This window comes from Canis lupus, chromosome 3 (assembly GCF_048164855.1).
Source record: "Canis lupus baileyi chromosome 3, mCanLup2.hap1, whole genome shotgun sequence".
Classification (NCBI taxonomy): domain Eukaryota; kingdom Metazoa; phylum Chordata; class Mammalia; order Carnivora; family Canidae; genus Canis; species Canis lupus.
Genome location: NC_132840.1, coordinates 33969607 through 33985467, shown reverse-complemented (window position 1 = coordinate 33985467; position 15861 = coordinate 33969607). Strand labels below are relative to the sequence as shown.

Genomic DNA, 15861 nt, shown 5'->3' with positions numbered 1-15861 from the left:
CATCAGACCGACACATAGGAAAGGGCTGCGCAGTAGCATGGGGTCGGGCAAGGCTTTCCATTTGAATCTCCTGAGGATCTTGTCAAGACGCGGGTTCTGGTTCGGCAGGGCTGGAGTGAGACCCTGGTTCTCACCAGCTCCCAGATGATGCAGGTGCTGCTGGCCTGAGGAACACACTCTAGAGAAGTGAGGGTGTAGCTACAGGTAGAGTGTGAACTTTTCAGCCAGCCAGACCTGTATCCTGACTGCCTCTCTCTACGGAGAAAAGACACCTTTGATTTTGCTAAACTTAATAGAAAAAAAAAAACTCTAAAGCAAAAATGACTAAATCTTAACATTTGTTAACTCTGGAGGGTAGATACATGATTCTTTGTTACCTGTTTCTTCCTACTTTTCTATGACAAGTTTTAGAGACTTTTGTTTCCGGGGGAGGAAGGAGGGGAAGAAGGGAGAGGTTAGAGCAAGTAGGTGGAGGGGAGCTGGCATGGTGTGGGGCGTCGAGTGGGGAATTCCGACTGAGAGGTCCTTTGATTGGGGCACTGCCTTTCTACAGGAATGACTGGAAAAGTTTAGAGGGGCAGATGAGAAAGCTGAAGCTCAGAGAGGTTAGCCTGGAGGTCACAGCTCGTGGCGGGGGACCCTGTGGACTATCAGCACCCGAATTCCTGTTCTCACTGGAGGTTGACCCAGGCGCAGCTTAAGCAGTCCCTTGCCAAGGCCAAAGGAGCTCAGCACAGTTGCCCAAGGGAATGCAGGGTGGACATCTCCAGTCAATCACAGAGCCCCGAGGCCTGACCTCAGAGTCCGTCGGAATCCCGCGTACCAGACATTCTCTACCCAATTGCTGTTGGTGCACAAGACAAAACCTAGCTAGCATCTTTTTTTTTTTTAAGATTTTATTTATTCATGAGAGACACACAGAGAGAGAGAGGCAGAGAGGCAGAGACACAGGCAGAGGGAGAAGCAGGCTCCATGCTGGGAGCCCGACCTGGGACTCGATCCCGGGTCTCCAGGATCGCGCCCTGGGCTGAAGGTGGCACTAAACCGCTGAGCCACCTGGGCTGCCCTCTAGTTAGCATCTTGACAGATACTGTGGGGTGTCCTGCCCACACCCCTCAACCTGTTCTACCTCAGGATACATCAGCCTGGCTTGCAATTGCCCCCACAGCGCTTCACCTACGGCAGGCCAGAGGTGCCAGCAGTTAAAATCCTCCCTCAGCTGGTGACTAGCAAGAACTGGCAAACAAATGCCCCAGTGCCCTCACCTTCAGGTGGGGTAACTCTGACGGGCGTCTCCTCCCTTGGCTTCTCAAATTCCTTGGCAGGAGAAAGTTCCATTTGTGCACAGTGGGAACATGCTTGATCACATGCCTGTGACTGGGTCCTTTCCTTCCTGGTGTCACCTCCCTCCCTCCCCAGCTGGCATTTCCAGGGATCACTCCCAATCAAACCTACTTGCCTTCCAATCTGGGCTTATGGTCTGACTATAGGAGTCCCCAACCTAAGATGCCGCCTTCATTCAGTCTAATCCTTTTGTTATATGGACGAGAGAATTGGGCGGGGGGGGGGGGGGGGGAGGGCAAGAAACTGTTCCCTTGGCCGGCCTCCAGAGGGCTGCCCTGCGTCCATCCATCCCCTCCCTCCTGGCCCCCCATGCACTAGTGTTTATCCTAATGCAAAAGGGAAGCCAGTCCCAGGTAGACAAACCCTGGGCCTCAGAGATGGGCTGCATAGGGGCCTTCCCCGGAGGCCCCACGCTCAGTTCTGAGGCAGATGCCTCTCCCCCCTTGGTCCTCCTGCCAGTCCCTTAAACTCCCAGGGCCTTGGTCTCCTCAGCAGCAGGGATGAAGCTGCCACCTGCGGCGTGGGCAGCAGGGGTTATTCAGGTGAGCGACCCACCTGCCCCTCCTCCATCACGGGCACCGTCTCCTGAAAGATGAAAAGGTACATGGCCCCTTTTTAAAAGAAAATAATTTAAAATTATTTTGCTTTATAATTTTAGTGGAAAATGCATAGTCCTTCCACATGGATTACCTATTAAATTGAATAGAAGAACGAAAAGAAAGGGATTCCTGTATTTCAGCCACTAGAACATTAATTCTGGGTATTTCTTCCTGGATCTTCATGCACCTGTCTCATCCTTGATATGGAGGAAAGAGCAGGTCCTCCCCCTGCTGTGTGACTCAGGGGCAGCTTCTCCCTCTCTGAACCTCAGGCTCTTTGTTGAGGATCCCAACCGAGGAGCAGGCGCCTTCCATCAGAGGGCAGAGTGGAGAAGGGCCGAGCAGAAGCCTGGGAGGGATCGCCCACAGGGAGGGCGTGCCCGGGCCAGGGTGCCCTGGAGACCGGGCAGGAAGCTGCACCCAGTTCTCTGCCCAGGAGGTCCCCGTGCCAGGAGGCTGGAGCTGGGTGCTGGAGGCCAGACATATGAACAAAATCTTCCCCCAGGTAAGAGCTGCTCTAACACGGCTCCTGCCCTGGGGGGCCAATCCTGGGGTCAAGAGTGGGCTCCAGTAAAGAGACGAGGTGCTGAGGTGGCCCAGGTCTCTCAGGCTCAGGGGGAGACCCAGCAGGTGAACCAGCGCACTGTCCAGGTGGCAAGTGCCGGGAGGGGATGGAGCAGTGGGAGCCAGGTGGACGGGAGGCCGAGGAGGGAGGGTCGGCATTATGGGGAGGGGGCACCAAGCAAAGTCCCTGCAGGGATGAGCCCGAGCAGGTGTGAAGGATGAACGTTTGCTGAGTGCACAGTGGAGAGAAGGGCATTGCAGGCGGAGGGCCCGGTCCAGCCAGAGGTGGGAGTTGGTGGGAGTCGTAGAGCGGGCGCCGGGGGGTTGAGGCACTCAGCACTGGCGGGCGTGGGGTCCTTGGGTCCACACCAGGCTCTCCTCCACCCTCCCGCGGACCCCCTGCCGTGTGGCTCCCTGAGGCCAGCCCACAGCCCACAGAAGCCCTCGTTCTGTGATCTTGCACAGGGAGATGGAGGTGACCATGCTGCTGGAACCGAAGTCCTCCCCGGGGGGGAAGGTAAAGGACCAAACCCCCAGGTGGGGCTCCCTGGAGGCTGGGCCGCTGCTTGCCTAGGGCCCCCAGTGTCCCTCAGATGTCTGCCCCCACCCTGAAGCCATCCATTCCCAGCTTCCTGTCGCAGACATGCTGATAGTCACCTGCTTAAGATGGTCATTCTTTCTCTCCACGCATTTGTTGAGCGCCGTTTGGGCGGCCCATCACCTACCCCGCACCACACACGGTAGAGAGCCCTGGAGCCAAGTCCCTGACTCAGGGGGTGGCCTGGGCCATTGGCTGTACCTCTGATGGACGAGGCGGGCAGGATCACACACTTAGTTAGCACCAATGATGTGACAACCAGGACAGATTGCTTCCCCTTTATGCACTAAAGAAAGGAACACACATTTATTGAGCATCTACTACATGCCCGGTCTTGGCCATGTTTTGTCAATGAGGAAACAGAACCAGGAGTAGAAAGCAATAATAATAGCTCTACAGGATCAACACCCCCCACCCCCACCCTGAGATGTGCCTGGCAGTGCACGGCCTCTTTGAATCCCCAGGACAGCTCCGAGAAGGGGTCCTGTTTGGGGGTGATAACAGATGAGGCAGCCGAGACCAAGGGTGTTTGGGGAGCTTGGCCAAATTGGGACCCCACACTGCCGGGAAGTGGGACTGGGGGATGGGGTTCAAATTCAAGTTGGGGTGCCCTGGTTGCTCCCCACGGGTGCTAGTTAACTTCTGGTTGGACTCCTGCGGGGCCTGGGTGTGGGGCAAAGGGCCCTGCCCCCATGTGTCCAGGGCCTCTGAGTGTCTCCTATGACACCCCCGCCCGCAGCCGCACAGCTCAGATATTTGAGCAGCAGCTCTTGGCTGCCCCGCTCCACCTGCCTCCCTGGCGACGGGAGTCACCCGTGTTTGTGGGTGACCACGACCAGGGAGCCCTGGCCAGCACTGCGCACTGCGGGCTCTTGGGCCCTGCCGCCCCCGCCCCTGCCCCATCTGCGCCCCCGTTGGCTCCGGCCAGGCCCCTCGCAGCCCCCCAGGCCCTCGGCCAGGCCTCCGCCCCTACACGCTGCCCCTGGCGGGCCTCCCCCTGCGGCCTCCCGCACCGGCCTTGGAAGGTAGAGCCCAGGGCTCTGGCCGGTGCGGGTCCGCGGGCAGGCGAAGCAGGCAGCCCTGGGATGTGAGCGGATTGGAGGGAAGTGTCACCTGGATCTCTGTGGCAGAGTGGTCACAAAACACCCATAGTGTGCCCTGCCCCTTTGGCGGTGGGGGGACCCTGGAAACACACAGACGCCAGAGACCTGTGCTGCCCCTTTCTCTGAGACACCGTGGCCCACAGGGTGCCCACCCTCTCCCTTGGCCCCGCCCACGCCTTGTCCTCTAAGTGCCACAGCAAGCTTTCAGGGGGTAAGGACCAGCGCTGTGGCTGTCGTCCTGTGCCCTACACAGCAGGATGCCTCCAGGTCCTTAATAAAGCTTCCTTTCATTATTTCCACAAGCAGGCAAAAATGAAAGGCCCAAGGAAATTTGAAGGAGCAGGAGGTCTCCACTCATTGTTATTTCCAGGGTGCTTGGGATACAGCCTGGCACAGAGCAGGTGCTCAGTAAGCACTCATGGTAGCTAAAGCCTTTGGCGCCCTGACAGTGTGCCAGGCACTGCTCTCCTCGGTCAACTAGCTTAGCCTAACTCTCTCAACAACCCCAAGGTAGGTGTCATGATCCCCCTTTTCCACATGAGGAAAGAGGCATAGAGGAGTCAGGTGACTTCTCCATGTGGCCCAGCCAGCTGGGAATCCGACCAGCATCCTGGCCGGCTCCAGAATGCACAGTCAGTTGGCATCACGCAAAGGGCCTAGGTTTTGGCATGGGCCCACGTCCCAGCTCCGCACCAGGTGATCTGGACCTTCTCTTCTCCTCTATAAAATGAAGGTTGGTTTTGAAAAAGAAAATTCATCACCACAAAAGGCCTGCTTTAGTTTTTCTCCAGGCAGCAGCTCACTAAGCAGGTGTCCATTTCTCCTGGCCTCCAGAGAAGTCCTTGAGGGAGGACAACCTGGCAAGGGCCATGGAGCAGACACCCGGGCCCCCAGCCCCACTGTTGCTCACCAGGCACTGGTCCAGGTGAGGGATGGGTGCTTGGTGGAGGTGAGTCCACTGGCAGGCCCAGGAGCATCAGGGCAGGCTCAGGAGCCTCCTCCTCCTGGGAGCCCTTCCTGCCCCCAACCCCATAGGTGGGGAGGCGCCCCTGGAGGGGCAGGCAAGGGGGATCCACCACTGGTTTCCCACCCCACACTAGGCCACGGCCCCCTCTGCTGCTTGCGCCGGGGAGCCTGCCTCTCTGCCTTCTTGCTGCTCCTGCTGGTGACTCTCGCAGCCCTGATCGCCCTGGTTACCATCCTTGGACGCCCACCACGCACACCAGGTCAGCGTGGTCCAGAGAGGGTGGGCTGGACTTGCCAGGAGGGGCTGGGGGCCACAGAGTGATAAGGAACCCTAATGCTACTGGCTTCTCCATGATGAGACTGTGGAACAGTTCCTGGGGTGTGTGCACAGACGTGGCATGTGCACACACACACACACATGCACACACACAGAGGACTCTGAGCTGCCATTTGCACATCTGCAATAAGGGTTACTGAGAGGACCTGGCTCCTCACGTCACCTTCCTCAGGAACTCTTCCCTGAGCCCTAGGCTGGGCCACGTGCCTTGGCCCCCACAGCCCCCAAGCCCCTGGGTGGTGCCATCTGTCTGTGTGTCTGCCTCCACCTCAGAGGACAGGGATGTGTCTGGGACATTCCTGCAGCCCTGGCTTCCGTGGTGAAGCTCAACACAGTCCCTGCCTCACGGAGCTAGCAGTTGGGAGATTAATGGACATGAAGGCAGGGTTCATGGGGGCTCTGCGAGTCTGGAACAGAGGGGCTCTGACCCAGTCTGGGAGTCAGGTGGGCGCCTGGAGAAATGAAAGGGAGCTGGGCCATGAAGAACAAGTGGGAATTGGTTAGTGGAGGGGGTGGCAGGAAAAGCATCCTGGGCATAGGGAACAGTATGTGCAGAGTCCCAAGGGTGGGAGGACACATGAAGAGAAGGAGAGATGGCAGGAGGTCAGTGGGCACCTGGGGCAGGGGCAGTGGGTGAGGCAGGGGTCACCGTCCTGAGGAGGGGTCACCATCCAGAGATCCACGGGATGGGGCTCAAGCCGGGGGTGGGGTGTCATTTCTGAGCGATGACTCTGTAGCCAGGCGGGGGGCGGGCTATAAGGGAACAAGGCAGCAGTGGGGGATAAAATCCGCAGGACTCTACACCCCTGTGTAAGAACATGAGACTGAGGAGAAGCGGACACGTGAGGAGTTCACTTGTGTGCTCACGTGTACACATGCGGGTGTGTCTGTGTATGTGTGTGTCGGGGGGTGTGTCCGTGTGTGTGCATGTGCGACATACGAATGTCTCTGGGACTCAGCCCCCGCACCAGCCGAGACCGCTCCAGGAGGTGAGACGTGGTGCGTGTGTGCCCAATCACACGAGCACAGACCCGCTCCCGTGTCCAGCTTGCATGCACCCGGATAGTCACATGCGCAGCCTGTGGGGCCAGGGTGACCTGTGCCCCTTGTCTGCCAGTTTCCCTCCTTTCAGTCTTTGGAGCAGCCCCGGGGTGTGCGTCCTCCCAGTGGGATGGAAGGGAGGACTCAGCCACCCACATTTCTGGACACTGGGGGTCCAGCCCCAGCCTCAGGAAAGGGCAGGGTCAGCGGGCCCGGGCCGTTAGCTGTATGACTGGGCCTTGCACCTTCCTGAACCTTGATTTCTCATCTGTGAAGTGGGGCTAATGATGGCACCTCACGGAGCTATTCAGAGAAAGGACAGAATCCAAATGTCAACATGCTCTGCAGCCCGTAAGGTTGTGCCCAGAGGTAAGGGATTGTGGCATCGTGGTTCCCAACCGGCCCCAGTAGATTGCTTCTGACCACCTGGCCTGGCCCCAGGAGCTCCACCGTTAAACCCGCTTCAGTGACCAGAGCCCTGCCCTCTGGAGCTTCTGTGACAGTCAATAAGCTCTCAGTCAAGGAGGGAGCCATGCATTACTCTGCACGTTCTGTGTTCTAGGGTTATTGACACAAAAGCTTTATGCCATCTCCCCAGCAGTCCTATGGGGTGTGTGCTCCAGTCCCCACTTACAGACAAGGAACCGGAGGCTCAGAGAGGTCAAGTCATCTGCCCAAAGTCACACAGCTGGCAAACGGTAGAGCGGGGGCTTGGACCTCGTCTCTGTCCCCACTTGGCCCAGTACCCTCCTGGCTGCCCCTTCCCCTCTGCCGGCTCAGAGCGGGGCTTTGTTGTGGGAACTGGTGCTGACACGCTTGGGAGCACCACCCCTGACCTTCTGGGGTCTCCCCTGCCAACTCAGGGGCCCAGGCCTGTGTGACGCCAACAAACAGGACAGGCTTCCTGTGCCACGACCGGAGGAGCTGCATCCCAGCCAGCGGGGTCTGTGATGGTGTCCGCAGCTGCACCCACGGCGAGGATGAGGATGAGGCCATGTGCCGTGAGTGCCCGCTCAGTCCTGCCCTGCCCCGCGTGGGCCCCCACCGTTCAGCCACACGGTTCGGGGTTGCCCCACCTCCAGCCACAACAACGCTCTCAGGTCCCCGCACATACCAGGCACCTTCACGTCCCCAGGCCTTTGCTTACATGGTCCCTCGGGGAGGACCACACGTGCTCCCTCCGGCCCAGGTACATGCACACCTGTGTGTCCATGCTAGGAATGCCTTTCCTCTGTGCATCTCCACTCAAGTGTTACCTCCACCAGGAAGCCTTCCTTGGCTCCCAAAGTAGGTGAAGTTCCCTCCTCTGGGCTCCCGTAGCCCCTCTGCTTCCCTGTGTCCCAAGCCTACTCCCATTGGCACATTTACCACCCCCATCAGACTGTGAACCCCTCTAGGGCAGGCCTGGTCTAGTTGATTGGGGACCCCTCTGCTCAGCAGAGGAGTATCTGGGATGATTTCCTGAATGAATGATGGAACAAACAAATGAATGAATGAGTGGGAAGACCTGGTCCCAGACCTTAGAGACCTGACAGCGCCCAGGAGAGAAGAGCCGTGGCCACATGGACTCGGCACTTTCCATGTAGGAGGGAGAGAGTCTGCTGAGTTGGAGCGGGTGGGATGAGGGAGCAGATGGGGGAAGCGTCACTGCATCATGGACCCTCTAGACTAGAAGAAATGTTAGAGGTCATCTAGTGCAAGTCATAGCTCATGCCCAAAGCCTCTCCTAACAAACCCAGGCCACCTAGCCTCTGCTTGCATACTCCTGGGACGGGGGGCTCCCTACAGCCTGAGGCAGCTGCTCCCATCCCTCATCACATGGTTTCCACGGGAATGTCTCCCTTGGGCTGAGTTTAGAGCTGTCCCCCTGTAGTGTCCTTGATTGCTTCCAACTCTCTTCTCTCATCTGAACCCCATTTTAATCTACCTCCCATGATGGTGGCAATGCAAGGACTTGAAGATGGCTTTCTTGCTCGCCACGAGTATCCTCTTCCCAGGGCCACACGCCATACTCCTACATCATACTCCATACTCCTACCCGCCCTCATGGCTGGTTTTCTCCACTCCACCAGCACAGCCCAGGACACATACAGGCTCCTCTGTCCCTCTCCTTGGTCAGGCTCCAGAAGCATCCATGACACTCTTGGCCGGCCCTGGCTCATCCAAGGAACAAAGGCTGTTTCCTGCCAGAGGCCTCTTGTGACGTGGCTTGGGTCCGCACTAATTTTGGTAGCCCCTTCACACCACTGCCCACTAACATGGAACCCACTTTCAAGAAGGGTTCTCTGACTCCCCCTCACCAAGTATGTGAACCCACACCCGCTGTGTTCTGGCACCCAAGTGCAAGACTTGGTGGAGGCTTCTGGAGAGGTGTGATAAAGGACACTTCTGGAGGCTGGGCGGTGGGCATGCACCAGGGCTGAGCCGGGAGTGAACAGGGAAGATGCCGCTCTCTGGCCGTCTTGTCGGGTAGACAGGGAAGGAATACTCCTCTGCCTTGGCTTGACCTCCTCCCTGGGAAAGCGTCTCCTGTGCCCTTCTCCCTGGGAGCCCGAGTTTGGCAACTGCCAGGGTGGCCAGGACACTCCTCCTCCAGGTAGACGTTGGAGGCCAGGTGTGGACTTCCTCCAGCTTCGTCTGTCCCGCCGTAGGGGACATGCCCCAGAGCCTTCCCCGCTTCCTCGTGGCCCGCTGTGGAGACCCGTCTTCCTGGATCTACTCAGACCAAAAGTGTGATGGGACCAACAACTGTGGGGACTGCTCGGATGAACTGAGCCCAGGTAGGGGTCTGGGCACAGGCCAGGCAAAAGCTGACTGGAGAATCTCAGAGGTTCTCCTGCCTCCCCTTCTCGTATACCATGAAGAACTTTTCCACCCCTGTTTGAATGCCTCCGGGGATGGAGTGCTCACCACCACTCCAAAAGTCTCCTTTTGGATGGTTATTCTGTGGTGGGGACAAATGAGGAAACCAGGCCCCGGGGGGGTCAGACAAAGAGTACATACGAAGCCTAACTGGGATTTTGGCCTGAGTTTCCCTCCTCTCCTCTGCACCTCCCAACCACCCTGAGAGGAGAGCAGGGTGGGAATCACTGGCCTCAAATTTAGATGTAGGTAAACTGAGGCCAGAGCAGAGAAGGGACTTAAGAGAAGAAGTGACCTGGGTGCAAACCCAGGTCTCCGGACCACGTCTGGAACTCTTTCACTGCCCTGGACTTTCCTTTCAATTTCTTCCCTGTTGTTCAATCAACAAACACGTGCCGAGTATTTGTAGGGGCTGTGCCTGGCACCAGAGTCTGCTGGAGGATAGTCAGGAGTCACACATGTGTCCTACCCCTGGGACTAACATCATGCTGATGCCAAAAGCAAGTGCTGGGTACCTAGAGATGGTTTGGGGGAGAGATGCAAGTAAGAATCAAAGGGGGGGGGCAGCCCGGGTGGCTCAGCAATTTAGCAACGCCTTCGGCCCAGGGTGTGATCCTGGAGACCTGGGATCGAGTCCCACGTCAGGCTTCCTGCATGGAGCCTGCTTCTCCCTCTGCCTGTGTCTCTGCTTCTCTCTCTCTCTCTCTCTGTGTCTGTCATAAATAAATAAATAAATAAATAAATAAATAAATAAATAAATAAATCTAAAAAAAAAAAGAACCAAAGGGAACTTCTTAGAAGAGGCAGTATTTGAGCAGGCCTTAGAGAGTGGACAGGTTTCAACAGGCAGAAGCTGAGCCTGCAGGGAAGCACCCCGAAGGCCCAGGGTACCAAGGAGTCTGTCACAAGTCGGCTAGGGTGGCTGAGTCAGGGTGATGGAGGGAGGACAGTCTGGGGGAGAAAATATGCTCCCATTAACCTCCCAATGCTGACCACATGCCTGGCCCTTTGATTATCTTTTTTGTTTTTACTTATTTATGTTTTTAGATTTTATTTATTTATTAGAGACAGAGAGAGAGAGAGAGAGAGAGAGAGAGAGAAGCAGAGGGAGAAGCAGAGGGAGAAGCAGGCTCCATGCAGGGAGCCCGACGTGGGACTCCATCCCGGAACCCCAGGATCAAGCCCTGGGCTGAAGGCGGTGCTAAACCGCTGAGCCACTGGGGCTGCCCCCCTTTGCTTATCTTAATAACAACCTTGATTGGATGAGGAATAGGGTGGGAGACTTGCTCGGGTGATGATCTGGGGAGTCCAGATGCTCTCTGCCGCAGGGAAATAGGGAATGCAGTCAACCCGTGTCGGACAGGGTGGGGGCGGGAGGGAGCTAGGGCAGACTTCAGAGCCGGGGTTCTCCAGGACACAGCAGCTGCTCTTCTGCTGCCTCTTGCACCCACAGTGACTGTGTGCCCAGCCTGTGGCCCGGGGTGGTGGCGCTGCCCCTCCACCGTCTTCCCGTACTGCGGCTGCATCCCGAGGATCCTCTGCCGTGACCGCGTTCAGCATTGCTCCGACTGGTCTGATGAGTACTCCTGTCCTGGCCCCTGAGTGGGCCACCCAGGCCAGAGGCGGGGGCCGGTTGGGATGGCGCTGATAACCTCGACTCCAAGAACACGAGGGCAGGAAGGAGGCTTCTGGATCATCTGGTGGGGTCCATGCACTGTCTCCCAATAACAACCGCCTCCCCTGCTTTCAAGTGTCCAACCTCCCCTCGAATGTCTCCAGTGACAGGAGCTCGCTACCATGTCAGACAGCTCCTAACAGCGATGAAAGGAATCTGCTTTCTGATTTTAGGCATGTCCTCTGGGGTCGCACAGAGGAAAGCTGTTGCTCTGCCCCAAGACAGGCTTGCAGATCCTGACCCTGTCACCCCTTAGAAAAAAGGTAAAACCAAGCCAAGGAGTTCAGCTCTTACAGATGGCACGTGTTTGTGAAGTGATGCCACTTTCTGACCCTTTGGTACCTAAGATAGATACTGCTGGGCTCCCAGGCAGCCTTGGCATTGTTCTCAACTCAGGGATCCTAGCAGGCCTACTGATTGATCACAAGAGATTGCACACGAGGCAGCGTACCTGCCATCCTCCCTGTGGGAAGCCATCAGGGAGGCTCTGAGTTGGAGAATAGAGGATCAGGAGAAAGAGCAGCTTGAGGAGCTCCTCACTGCCCTTCTGTTCTTTCTTTCTTTCTTTCTTTCTTTCTTTCTTTCTTTCTTTCTTTCTTTCTTTCTTTCTTTCTTTCAAGATTGTATTTATTTGGGAGGGAGCGAGTAGCAACATGAGCAGGGAGAGGGAGAAACAGACTTCCTGCTGAGCAAGAAGCCCTATGCAGGGCTTGATCCTGGGACCCTGGGGTCATGACCTGAGCTGAAGGCAGATGCTTAGCCAACTGAACCACCCAGGTGCCCCTCTCTCCCATTCTTCACCTCTGTCCCATTCCCTACCCTCCCCCCACCCACCCACCTCATGACCAGCTTCCAAACCAAACAGCCCAGATTTCCTGAGGGAGGGATTGTATTTTGGTCCTGCCAGCTTGACTGAATGAGCTGTTTCTCTGGATACTTCCTAGTTTCACAATAGCCAGACAGGCAAGGATGGGTATCCTGTTAAACAGATGAGAAAACTGAGGCCCAGAAGAAGAAATGACTTGCCCAGATCATAGAGCAAAGTCAATGCTAGAACTGAAACCCAAGCAATGTCTCTGGTGTCCTAGCTCCAAAGCCTAACACTTTTCTGCTCCCAGTGGGATTATACTTTGGTCAGGAACAGAATGTGGGGTATTTTTAAAAAGTAATTTGAGGGTACCTGGGTGGGTTGAGCTTCTGATTCTTGGTTTCAGCTCAGGTCAGATCTCAGGGTTGTAAGATTCAGCCCCGAGTTGGGCTCTGCACCTGAGCGTGGAATCTGCTTAGGATTCTCTCTCTCCCTCTGCCCCTGCCCCCTCTCAAGTAAATAACTCAAAAAATTTTTTTAAAAATAAATAAGGTAATTTGAAGGTCAGAATGTGGTCCATCCGTATTCCAAAAGAGAGATTTGGAATCTGGCTGACAAGAGAGTTCCTGTTGAGGAAGACCAATATATCTGCATTGGAAATTAATAAAATTGATTTTAGATAGGAGCCTTCTGTGAGTTTTTTTTTTTTTTCTTCTGTGAGTTTTTAATTGAAAATGGGCATCTGAGAGACTATTGAGCTCCAGTTCATTCTTTTCCTCACTGAGCCGCCTCCATACGCCTGCTCTGGGCCAAGGCAATGCCAGGCACCCAGGAGTGAAGAGACCTGGGTCCCAACACACAATGAGCACAGGGTTCCATGGAGGAGGCACCTCACACATAGAGGATGGGTGGATAGGGCAGCAGGAAATGCTGGGCTGACACCACCAAGGAGGTACCTTTGGGGAGTGAGGGCACAATCCTGTCCCTGAGGCTGATGACCTGAGGACCAGCTCCTGGGACGAGGCACCTCAGGGATCCTGGCCGAGGGACAGACAGCCCCGGGCTCTGGCACCCTTGGCTGAGCTTCCCTCCAACTACAGCCCAAGTGAGGCAGTTGGGGCTTGCTCGGGGTGCCCTCAGTTCTGACGCCTAGTCCAGAGCAAGGGCACTTGGGCTGGCTCTGGAGGGTGGGAGAATTTCCAGGGGGAGAGGTGGAGGGCATTCCCCACCGTGAGGCCAGCATGTGTATAGCTGTGCGGGTGTGACAGGGTACAGCTCAGCCCAGGAATGCCCGGCAGGCCAGAGTGGCCAAAGCTGGGGGGGAAGACAGTAGGGGATGAGGTGAGGAGGTAAACAGGGATATGATCCTGCAGCGCACAGCCTGTCACACTTCCTCCTAAGGTGAGTGGGAGTCATCAGGGGCGACAAGCAAGGAAGCATTCTGGTCCTACAATGACCTTTAATCACAGTAGTGTGAGAAAGAGATGCCAGCCCTTGGGCGGGGAGTGGTCAAGGGCTACGTACTGCTGGATTACCTGGACCTCAGGGAGCAGGGGGAGGGAAGGGAGGGGAGAGGGGGACGGTGGAAGAGTCCAGACCTGGGAGGGAGAAGCAGTCCTCCTGCCCTGTGCCTTCTCCAACAGGACGCCAGTGTCCAGGGAAGAGAGGGCCGAGCCGGTTCCTGAGGAACAAGAAAAGGCCCGGAGGCTGGTTCCAGCACTCAGATGGACCGTGTCCCCAGTGACCTGAGCACTGGCTGGAGAAACAAGGTTGCTGGGAGGAGCTATGGGAGTGTACCCCAGTCTGCTCCTACGGTCAGCCTCAGTGTTTCCTGCTGGTGCCAGGGGTGAGCCCTGCAGGGGAGAGGCAGGTGCCACCCTGCCCCTGCCCCCGCCCCCCAGAGTCATCCCTTCCTGGGCTTCTTCAGTGACCTGTGGCTCCTTTCAGAAAAGTGCCCAGGGGCACTGGTGCCACTGGTTGCACATCACCCCCCTCCCCACACAACCAAACCCACCCACTGGGGGGTTAAGATGCTTCATTTTGCAGGATGGAGAGTCAAAGCTGGGACGGATGTATCCCAGCCACTCAGCATGTTATGACAAGGCAAGACCAGAAGCCAAGTTCCCAGGTGCACCCTGTGGGCACCTGCTGAGCGTTTACTACGAAACCAGGAGCATTACATTCCATTGTCATGGCAAAGCTCCCAGGGAGGTTCTTTCTTCACACGCTCAGAGCAGCCAGGACCTTCCAAGGGTGCGTGGCCAGTTGTGGGGGGCAGAGCCAGGAGTCTGGGGAGTCAGCTGCGGCGGTTCCCTGTTGGACTCTCAGTTTCAGGAGGTCTGCGAAGCTTCTGGTGGTGGTGACTCTGGAGCAGGGCTAGGCCGGCACCATGTGGGAAGCAGGCAGGGGGCAGTGCAGGGTAAAGAGGGCAGGGAGGGCGGGAGGGCCGAGGGGCTGTCAAACAGTCCCCCAAACTGCAGACCGGGGGAGCCTCTGATCCTAGGCTGCAGGGAGTGAACCTGACCCTGCCCACTGCACGGTGCTGCCAGAGGCTTTCGGCCGGAGGAACGTAGTTGATTCTTCCCTTCCGAGAAGGGGCTGCAACGTAGCCTGGCTTCCCTGCCGTCAGAAATGATGATGTCCTCACCAAATTACTGCACAGGCGTATTGAGAAGAAGTGAGATCCGGGATGTGAGCGCTACTTGGAAATGTTAAAGCTCTAAGCAGAAGAAAGGGGAGTGCCAAGCGCTGTGCCAGGGGCTTTAACGAATATTAAAAGGCAGCATTTAGGGCAGCCCGGATGGCTCTGGGGTTTGGCACCACCTTCAGCTCAGGGCGTGGTCCTGGAGACCCAGGATCGAGTCCTACATCAGGGTTCCTGCAGGGAGCCTGCTTCTCCCTCTGCCTGTGTCTCTGCCTGTGTGTCTCTCACGAATACATAAATAAAAAAATTTTTTTTAAAGGCAGCATTTAGTCAGCATGTAGTACATGCCAAACACTACCCCAAACTCAGATATGCCTTGTCTCTTGTATCTCATTTCTCCTCCATGTAATGTGGTTTGATTAGTCACACTTTCCAGAGGCACAGAGAGATGAAGTTGCTTGCCTGAGATCACATGGCCAGGACCAAACCTGGATAGGTCCACGTCCAGAGCCTGCCACATCCCCTCCTTGATGTCTCACTCCTTCTCAGCCAGGATTCCCTGGAAGAGAAAGCTGGAGCCCAGGCCAGGGCCTCGCAGCCCATAAACAGGAAGTGGCTGGCACTGGCAGGATGACATTTGTTTTTTTCTTGTGTATTGGTTCTTCCTTTCAGAAAGAAGCAGGTGCCACAGCCACCTCCTGAACAATACTCCATCAGTCGTGTCCAGAAAGACACAGAGCCCAAGGCAGCCAGCCAGGCCCTTCCCCTGGTTCACCTCAGCAGAGCGGGGGACTGAATGCATCGAGAATCCAGGAAGCAAGTGTCAATATTTGCCATCTCCCAGCTTCCCTGCCTCCTCCCACCTCCAGCCCTGATCAGTACTTGGAGCACAACAGGTTCTTTGCTGTGCAAACATGAAGGGATAGATGAATGGAATTTAAAGAGGCTCAGCCTTCGCCCCAGGGTTTGGACTAGAAATCTGGCCTGGTTTAACCCTCTGAGGTCACTGTTTGCCTAGGACTCTCCATTCATCCTTAGACTCACTAAACCACAGATGCTGGAAGCTGGGAGGAACTCATAACCTGGCCAGGCTTTTGACAAGAGGACACTGGGATCAGCTCTGGTGGCCATCACCGGGATTCTGAGGGCCCCCCTGCAACTCCAGGTCAAGGCAGAAGAGATTTCTCTGAATCCTCTTTTTAAAAAATAATGTCTTAAGGTATAACTTACATACAGTAAATGCACAGATCTTAAGTATATGCTGAGTCCTTAAGCTCAATGAGGTTTTTTTTTTTTTTTTTTAAGATTTATTTATTTTGT

General features: G+C 56.2%; 1 protein-coding gene across 1 annotated transcript; it reads left to right on the top strand.

The window, feature by feature from the left end:
- Positions 1-3797: 3797 nt before the first annotated feature.
- Positions 3798-12582, top strand: LDLRAD1 (low density lipoprotein receptor class A domain containing 1). The gene is made up of 5 exons (XM_072813388.1): positions 3798-4152; positions 5309-5434; positions 7416-7553; positions 9204-9332; positions 10868-12582. The coding sequence occupies exons 1-5, from the start codon at positions 3798-3800 to the stop codon at positions 11014-11016; spliced, it is 897 nt and encodes a 298-aa protein (XP_072669489.1). The 3' UTR covers positions 11017-12582.
- The last annotated feature ends 3279 nt before the right edge of the window (positions 12583-15861 follow it).

Bases quoted from the DNA above. Each gene is read 5' to 3' on its own strand.
- LDLRAD1 (XM_072813388.1), top strand. From the start codon at position 3,798: ATGTGTCCAGGGCCTCTGAGTGTCTCCTATGACACCCCCGCCCGCAGC. The intron at 4,153-5,308 runs GTGCGGGTCCGC...ACCCCACACTAG, and splicing joins AGAGCCCAGGGCTCTGGCCG to GCCACGGCCCCCTCTGCTGC. The intron at 7,554-9,203 runs GTGAGTGCCCGC...GTCCCGCCGTAG, and splicing joins TGAGGATGAGGCCATGTGCC to GGGACATGCCCCAGAGCCTT.